Source organism: Elephantulus edwardii, unplaced genomic scaffold (genome assembly GCF_000299155.1).
Source record: "Elephantulus edwardii isolate Elephantulus edwardi_28Jun2011 unplaced genomic scaffold, EleEdw1.0 scaffold00212, whole genome shotgun sequence".
Classification (NCBI taxonomy): domain Eukaryota; kingdom Metazoa; phylum Chordata; class Mammalia; order Macroscelidea; family Macroscelididae; genus Elephantulus; species Elephantulus edwardii.
In genome coordinates this window covers 5,260,588-5,270,171 of record NW_006399962.1, presented here as the reverse complement: position 1 = coordinate 5,270,171, position 9,584 = coordinate 5,260,588, and the positions used below count along the sequence as shown (strand labels likewise).

The 9,584-nt window shown below is 35.6% G+C and overlaps 1 protein-coding gene and 1 pseudogene across 1 annotated transcript; both read left to right on the top strand.

The window, feature by feature from the left end:
* Positions 1-3,560: 3,560 nt before the first annotated feature.
* On the top strand, positions 3,561-3,999 carry LOC102866413 (annotated as a pseudogene).
* Positions 4,000-7,630: 3,631 nt separating this feature from the next.
* Positions 7,631-8,569, top strand: LOC102866011 (olfactory receptor 6C2-like). Its single transcript, XM_006897666.1, has one exon. It carries the CDS (start codon positions 7,631-7,633, stop codon positions 8,567-8,569), a length of 939 nt encoding a protein of 312 aa, XP_006897728.1.
* Positions 8,570-9,584: the final 1,015 nt, after the last annotated feature.

Sequence of the window (9,584 nt, the reverse complement as noted above, 5' to 3'; positions counted from 1 at the left end):
TTACTAAAGTGATACTATCTTCATATATATAAAAGAGTATTAGATTGAGGTGAAAAAATAAAAAGAGGCAATTCTTTTCAGTCTGGTTGAAGTGACTTTAACTATAAGCACAGAGATAAATGAAAAGTAAAGAATTGTTATATATAATTATGATACATTTTTAAATTTTGAGTGACTTTATCATCAGACAAAATATATTTAGAGCATGAATCAAAAAACTCCTTGAAAACTCACCGCCTTTGAGTTGGTTTCTAGGCCTAGTTTACTCCCCCATTGGGTTTCTGTAAAGTTCCATTGAAGGAAACTACCCTTCTTTCTCCCATGGACCAACTGGTGGATTTGAAGATTCAGAGGGCTTGTCCTCTTGATTAGAATTTCTTATGAACTAAGAAGCCAGTAAGGTTCCACAGAGCAATGAATAACAGCATGATAAAGACTAACAATTGCCAACTTGAAATATCAGATGAACACCTTAGAGAGTAGGTGAGATTACTCAGAAAAGGAAAGTAAGTAAACTTGAAAAACCCACAGAATGTAATTGGACACTAAACTGTACAAGTAAATATTGTTGAATTGCTGTGTGTTTTGATGTGTATATTTCCAAAACCAACAAAATCAAAATAAATATATTTAAAGTGTCAGTTCCTACAATACTTGAAGATAATTCTTCAAGAACATACAAATAACATAAATGCTTATGAATATAAAAATAGAGCTTTAAAATATATGAAGCAAAACAAAGCTTCAAAAAGTGAAAAATGTAAAACTAAAAAATTTCAACATATTTGCGCACCTACCCAATCATTGATTGAAGAAGAAACAAAATAAAACATGACTGTGAATCAATTCCATCTCATAGCAATCATATATAACAGAGCAGAACTATCCTATTCCGTTTCCAAGGCTATAATTTTTATGAGAGTAGGTTACCATACATTTCTCCTACCTATTTTTTGGTTAGAAGTGAGGCTTAACTACTATACTATCAAGGACTTTCTTTTGATTGAACCCACAAAACAAAAACCCATCAAATGTTTAAAAAAAAAAAATCAAGTGGATTCAAACACACAGCAACCCACAGGGCAAAAGAAAACTTGTTAGCGAATGAGAGAAATTGAAAGAATCTGTTCTGGAAAGCAATGTATTCAAATTTTGTAAATAAACTAGTATAATAAAAAATATTAATGAAGGGGGGAAAGAGAACTTTGTCAGAATATCCAAGACATTAAATCTTTATATATATAAATTATTATTTTATACTGGTTTACTTACAAAGTTCGTGTACATTGTTTTCACACCTTTCCTTTACCTATCCCGTCCTCCACCCATTATATTGTGTGACCCTATGATTAAGACCCTATCCCCTGCCCAAATCTTTATAGAAATAGATTGCCACATCTTTCTTCCACAGAGCAAATGGTGGTGTCAAACTCTATGAAATTCAGCTTCAACAATTAGTACTAGGATTGAGGAGCTCTGGTGGCCTAGAGGCAAGAAGCTGTGCTGCAATCCCAAAGGCAGTGGTTTGAATCCACCAGATGCTCCTCTGAAGAAGCAAGGGCAGTCTCCTCCTGTGCCAGTCGGATCTGTGACAGTACACAACAAGGAAAAGGTGGGATGGGAAACAAACAAACAAACAAAAAAAACCCCAAACCAATTAGTACTAGGATTAACTTAAGTAGCAGAAAGAAGAGTATCCATAAAAAAGGGAGCAGAGATAGTAAAGAAAAAAAATACACCTTGGCAAAAAAAAAAAAAAGGGCACATGTCCTAGAATCAAATGAGTTCCCCCCCCCCCAGTACTTGGAATGCAAACCTCTCTATTTCAAAGGCAGAAAACAGTTTCACCAACTACTTGAAAAGGGATAAGTAGAATGGGAAAAGATGAAAATATGGCCCAGGTTGCACTAGAACATCAAGTCTTGGTTTGTTTTTTTTTTAAGAAATCATCTTTTTTTCTCCTCTTTGTCAAGTCTTGAATTTAAATGCTGGTAATTTTCTTAAAAGTAAATGAAGTTAGTGTCTTACGGAAGAAGAGATAGAATCTTTATATTCAGATAAACTTTTGTTCAAAACTACAACACAAAAGAATTCAAGTTTTTACTCTCATGTAGAAGTTTGGATGTTGACTCTATTCCTTAGATTTGTCATATATAAAATTAAGGTCTTTATTTTTTATTTTCATGAGACTCATATCAAAGGTGGTTGTTGCTCATCTTCTATTAAATTATAATTACTTTTTTCCTTTTATGACAAGCATAGATAATAGATATTAAGTGCCAAGCACAGTATCTAATCTTAGAAGTATAAAAATATTTCAATGTCTCTGAGGACCCTGTTCCCACTGCTCCATGTGTTTTCACATTGTTGATTCCACTGTTGACTCATTAGTAACTTTTGAAACTGAGTCACTAAGGACTATTTTGTTGTTCATCCAGATGTTCATCATGCACTAGCAGCAAACTAGACAGGTATATATTTTTAAAAGCTGCTATTATAGAATTTGCAGGTTAACCTGCCTCCCTGCCCGGGAAAGTCAGATGTGACTCTCTTCTAAAACCAGGGAGAGTTTTTCCCCCCTCCAGTTCTTTTCTTCCTTTTGAAACTAGAAAGCTTCAGAAAATAGAGGATCAGGTGCCATTACAAACGTGATGAGTAAACAGAAGGGGATATTGGCCTCAATATATTTGAAATAATGAAAATATAGGTGAACATTTTCTGTTTAAAGACTTAGCGTGCTTGCGCTCGCTCACTCTGTGTGTGTGTGTGTGTGTGTGTGTGTGTGTGTGTGTGTGTGTGTAAAAGAGAGAGAAGGCCACTGAAGCACATGCAAACCTCCTTCCATCATTATGTTCTTCAAAATTACGGTTCCAACAAGGACATTTAATGAAGCACGGTCAGAAAAGTAAGTATTTCATTGTCACATTTCTTTTTATTTTCTCTATATCTAGACATGGAGCTCCGGTTGCTTAGCGGTAAGGAGTTGCACTGTCAACTCAAAGGCACATGATTTAAATATACCAATTGCTCCATGGGAGAAAGCTTCGCAGTCTTACTGGGCCATTTACAGCCTTCAAAAACTCATTGGAGGGTCAGCTATGAGTTGGCTCCAACTTGACTGTACCTAACAACAATAGCAACAAATGTAGAGAGAGGCTGAGTTTGTTTTCAAGTTTGGAATTCAGTTAATAAGAATTGATATTTCAGAAATATAGAACTTATTTTTGTACACTGTTATTCTGGATGTACATGAAATTAAAATTTGTCTGCCATTATCATGTTATCTCAACTTTGAGGAGATCAAACATAAAATATGAGTAGATAAGACTGGGTCGTGCGCATGAGCCCCGGAGGGCCGGGGAGGCACCAGCTGCCGCGTGGGAGGAGGCCGAGGCCGCAGCTTGAGGGAGGCCCCGGCCCCTCTGCGCCAGTGTCTGGCAGAGCCTGTGTGAGAAGAAGAGACAGTCCTTCACTACTGCCCGGATAATCGAGAGTTTTGGCCAGACCTTTGAGCGCACGCTGAGATAGTGCAGAGCCCGACGAAAGCACAGACTGTGGCGCTGAAACAGATTAATAAGGAACTTAGTGATTTGGCTCGCGATCCTCCAGCACAGTGTTCTGCAGGTCCAGTTGGAGATGATATGTTTCATTGGCAAGCCACAATTATGGGACCTAATGACAGCCCATATCAGGGAGGTGTATTTTTTTTTTACAGTTCATTTTCCTACAGACTACCCCTTCAAACCACCTAAGGTTGCATTTACAACAAGAATTTATCATCCAAATATTAATAGTAATGGCAGCATTTGTCTCGATATACTAAGATCACAGTGGTCTCCTGCTTTAACTATTTCTAAAGTTCTTTTATGCATTTGTTCACTGCTGTGTGATCCGAACCCAGATGACCCCCTAGTGCCAGAGATTGCACGGATCTCTAAAACAGAGAGAGATAAATACAACAGAATATCTCGGGAATGGACTCAGAAGTATGCCATGTGATGCTACCTTAAAGTCAGAATAACGTTCATTATAGCTGGAATAAACTTTAAATTACTGTTCCTTCTTTGATTTCTTATCTGGCTGCTCCCCTATCACACCTCATCTTTTTTAATTTTATTTTTTGTTTACCTCCCTCCATTCATTCACATGCTCATCTGAGAAGACTTAAGTTCTTCCAGCTTTGGACAATAACAGCTTTTAGAAACTGTAAAGTAGTTATAAGAGAACAGTTGCCCAAGATTCAGAGGTGTTTTGGTTTTGTGGTGTTTTTTGTTTTTGTTTTTTTTTAAAAAAGGAGCATGTGTATTATGTGGCCAATGTCTTCACTCTAACTTGGTTATGAGACTAACATCATTCCTCACTGCTCTAACATGCTGAAGACCGATAGATACTACGGAAAAGACGAAAAATAGGAAAGATGACAGAAAACACAACTCATCCCAATAATATCTTCAAGAAATCAAATAACACAAACATTAAAAGTTACCTTACAGGTCACCTAGACTCATGATCTTTTAAAAATAATTTTGCCTCTCTTTAGAAGGTAATGTGAACTATCTCAGTCCATGAGAAGCCTCTTTTCCAAGTAAACACTGAATGAGGCTTAATCCAAGTATATGTCTGAAATACACTAAGGATTTACGACATAGAAAGTCTGTGAAGAGCTGAACCTCCTTCACTCTGGTAGTTCTCTAAGTGAAAGCTGGTCGTTTACAAAGGTTTAATTGTAAAGGACCATCTGTTTATATTAATTGAAAACACTACTTATAGAAGAAACTCAAAACTCATCGCCTGTGACTGAGGAACAACTCTAAGCTGACCCTCCCATGAGTTTTGGGGTGACTGCAAATCACACAGGAGGAGATTGTCCATCTGTCTCCCATGGAGCTGCTGGTGGATGTGAACTGTCTGAGAGGCACTGTCTTTGAGTTAGCAGCGCAACTCTCTAAAGAGAACTCCAGAGCTCTTAGATGAGAAAAATGAGAACAGTTCCTTCACAGAATTGTTAAAATATAAGCCAACTAAAAAATAACTATATAAATAATTCTTATGTTCCCAGAGACACCTTCCCAACATTAGAAAACATAGGCCTGTGGGTTTAAAAAAAAATATTCAAAGAAAGCAGTGATATATCCAAAATATCTGAGATCTGATCTAACCTGGTAAGTTTAGTCTCAATATTAGGAATATTGACTTAATAAACTCCAGGAACTAAAATATAATTCATTATATAAAATATAACACATTATATAAAATATGTTAGACATTTAATGTTAAATTAATTGGGGTTCAAATACTTATATTTAAAAAAAAAATCGTGTTTCCTAGCTTGATAAAAGAACAAGAGATTTAGTAAAGAGAAACAGATCACTGTTGAGACCAGAAGTCCTAAGACAGGAAAGGCTGGAGGAGGAATGCCAACACCCAGTGGGAGGATAGATGGGAGCTCTAGAATTGAAAGAAGGCAGCCAGGAAGGAAAGAAAGTTAGAAAGATAAGTTATCTCCGAGAAATGAGCATGGTCTATCAGGATTTTTTGGCAATGAATACTTAGACTAGGCAAGGTACCACCTCTCTAGTAAATCAGTTCTCCCATAAGCTGAGAGGGGTTTCCTGGTCTATAAATATTTCTATGCTTTCCATGCTCTGCCCTTTGCTAACTCAATTTATGCTAATAGCTGATACTGCTGTCTCTAGTAGTCAAAAAAGATCCTGAAGAAACTAACTGCATGAAGATAATAAAACATGAATAAGAATTACTGTCAATTTTTAAAAATGAGTACTTATTGTCCAAATCCAAAGTTGCATTTTCACAGTTATCTTTCTAAGTCAATGAACATGTACTAAAATGAAATATTACCTCCCATCAGAAGCCTCTTTTCCAAGTAAACACTGAATGAGGCTTAATCCAAGTATATGTCTGAAATACACTAAGGATTTACGACATAGAAAGTCCTTGAGAAAGCAATCTATTCATACATAACGCTGAAATTTCAAATATTAAGCTCTATGAGTAATAACTGCTCATTTCATTCTTGTCTGAGTGAATAAATTGTGATTATTTAGTTAGGCAATAGAAAAGTAAGGTAACCTAATTTCTTTTTCTTCATTCTTCATTGGGAACCCATGCACTGAGTAGAAATTGGGTAGGTAGGGCTTACCGAATATGTCTAAAATTTCTCAGATGATAACAAGTTCCCACTAACTAACCAACCACAAAGATATATTATGAGTCAATACGTTGTTATTTTTTAATAAAAGCAACTCCAGAGAGAATGCATTTACCAGATCTTCTTTTACAGGATGGTTGTTTGGGAGCAGCTGTTCAAAATGTGAATCTCACAGAAGGCAAGTTTTGACATCAAGTAGAGGGAATCTTCCTGAACTCGTTTCTCTCTCCATGTAATAAAATTCCTAAGAAATGTGAAATAGTAGATATCAGGGAAGTATTAAATTAGTAGGAGGAACTGACAATAGTAAATACCAAGGGATAAAAGGGGATTTTTCAAAACATGTTTACAAATCTCAGTTCATAAAATACAGTATGTTTCCACATGATACTTGAGCAAATTACTTATTATGAGAAACTAAGAATAAGGAGCAGGTTTAGAAGGTTGACAGGTAAATTAATGAGGATAGAGGACTTGAGGAAAGAAGCAGCAGCAATTGCTGAAAAAGGAAATCATTAAGATGTGTCCCAGACAGACTGAAGACTGAATGCTGCTGAGAAGAACATCCAGGTCAGTTAGGCTAATAGAAAGCCTGACTACCACAGATCATGCTTTCTAAATTCTGGCCATGGTCCAAATACCATAACAGCACTAACTGAGTTTGTTCTTAAGTCCTGCTAACATTTTCCAGGTATTATTATTTCAAGAAACCTCTTGTCTAAGCAGATATCTTCTGGCTTAGAAATGTTTTTTTTTCTTAAATACAAGAAAAACAAAACAAAGATACAGCTTTGTGTTTTAAATGTTTTCTCTGCTTACTTGGAGATAATTGTAGGTGTAAAGAGCTGAAATTAAGCATAATAGCATAAACGAACACTAAAGATATTATTTAACAAAATCTACTTATTTATAAAAGTGTATCCATATTGTAAAAAAAAAAAAAAACAAAGGAGCAAGGAGAATGGGAGGGGGAAATATAGATAGATATACATATGATAGTTTCTAATCAGAAAGGTATATGATCCATATTTAAATGTTCCCAACAGAAAACTCCTACTAAGAAGCCAAAGGAACTTCTACATTGTTGTTATTATGTGCCATTGAGTCACTTGAGACTTATAGCAACATCATGCATGGCTGTTCTTAACTATGTCCTATCCTGAGATAACCTCACTATCTCCAACAAAATTACTCCCATTACTATGTTAATTCATCTGCTCAAGGGTCTTCCTCTCTTGCACTGTCCTTCTGTCCTTCCAAGCACAATATCCTCCTCTAAGCACTGGTCTTCCCTGACAAAATGCCCAAAATATATGAGATGGAGCTTCAAAATCTTTATCTAGTAAAGTAAGAACATTAATGTGAACTAGCTTATTTATAGCTTTCATTCAAGTTTCATGCTAGCTTCTAAAGTGCTTCTCTCTTCAGGTCTATTTGCTCTTGACTTGGCAAAAGTCAGTGATGAGAAATCATACAGCAATAACAACATTCATACTTCTGGGATTAACAGATGACCCAAAACTACAAGTTCTAATTTTTATTTTTTTGTTTTTCACTTATATAATGAGTGTTACTGGTAATCTAACAATTATCAGCCTCACATTTTTAGATTCCCATCTTAAAACGCCCATGTATTTCTTCCTTCGAAATTTCTCTTTCTTAGAAGTCTCATTCACCACTGTTTGTATCCCCAGATTCCTGTACACTATGACAACTGGAGATAATACTGTTACCTATAATGCTTGTGCTACCCAATTGTTTTTTGTTGTCCTTTTTGGAGCAACAGAATTTTTTCTTCTAGCAGCCATGTCCTATGACCGTTACGTAGCCATCTGCAAGCCCCTGCATTACACAACCATCATGAACAATAGGGTCTGCACTACGCTGGTTCTCTTCTGTTGGGCTGCTGGCCTGTTGATCATCATCCCACCACTTGGCATGGGTCTTCAACTGGAATTCTGTGACTCAAATGTGATTGATCATTTTGGCTGTGATGCATCGCCTATCCTGCAGATAACATGCTCAGATACAGTATTTATAGAGAAAATTATTTTGTGTTTTGCCATCCTGACTCTCATTATCACCCTCGTGTGTGTAGTCCTCTCCTACACGTACATCATTAAGACTATTCTAAAATTCCCTTCTGCACAACAGAGAAAAAAGGCCTTTTCTACCTGCTCTTCCCATATGATTGTTGTTTCCATCACCTATGGCAGCTGCATCTTCATCTATATCAAACCATCAGCAAAGGAAGGAGTGGCCATTAATAAGGTAGTGTCAGTGCTCACTACTTCAGTTGCCCCTCTGCTTAATCCTTTCATTTATACACTTCGAAACAAGCAAGTGAAACAAGCTTTCAAGGACACCTTAAAAAAGATCGCTTTTCTTACAAAGAAGTAAAATTGCTGGTATTGTGAGTCTAAATTGAATAAATTATGAACATTTCTCACAAATTTTCCAATCATGACCTTTCTATTCTGTAGACATGTCAAGCTAACTTTTCTAGTGAACATTTTTCTCTTATAATCAGAAAACCAAAATCAAGCTGGTTAGTCCTTTTTTAAAAATTTAGAAAGGTTTCTTTAATTAATGTGCATATCAGAGACTAGATAATGAAAATGTCCAATGTCATAAAAACAAAGAAATGTAAATAATAAAAAGATTTCTTCTTGGCTATGTGTCTTGCTCATGTGTGGATTCTAAAATCCCAGAAAGTATTTTTTTCTACTTGGAAAAACTTCAGTATCTGAATTCCCATTGTTTAAGAATAATTAAAAATTATTCAATGAACCTAAAACTGATCAAAAAAATTGTTTACTCCAGGGGTCTTTGCATTTTTAAATGTTAAGTTTCCAAGAGTGAATAAAAAGCAGTAATGGGGGGGGAAGCAGAGACAGCAATAAAACAAAATCAGTTGCTACTGAATTTTGACGCATAGAGGCTTCATATTTGTCAGCAAAATAGTGTTCCATTGAATTTTTTTTATTATTTTTTCAGAACTAATGAATGTCAGATCTTTCCTCTAACTCCCCTCTGAGTATAACTGAACCTCCACTTTCTTAGTTAAAGCATGTTCACTATTTGGGCCACTTACAGGATACAAAGATAGTAAAGATAGTTATATTTTTTTCCAAAGTGTATTATTTACAACATATGTCTACTGACTTTTGTGGTATTATTTGGGTAATTCCAATACATATTATAATTAGAAAAGATACAAAACAAGATTTACAAGTGTTGCATGTCTTCTACTGACATAGACTGATGATAAATAGAGTAAGCCCAAAAATACTAAGTCAATAATTTAGGGGCATGACAAGTATACTTTGACTGGATAAATTCTTCAGTCACTCAGATTTCCAGTATTCTTTGAGTTAAGAATGCTAAAGATTGGCAAGATTGATGAAAACAAATA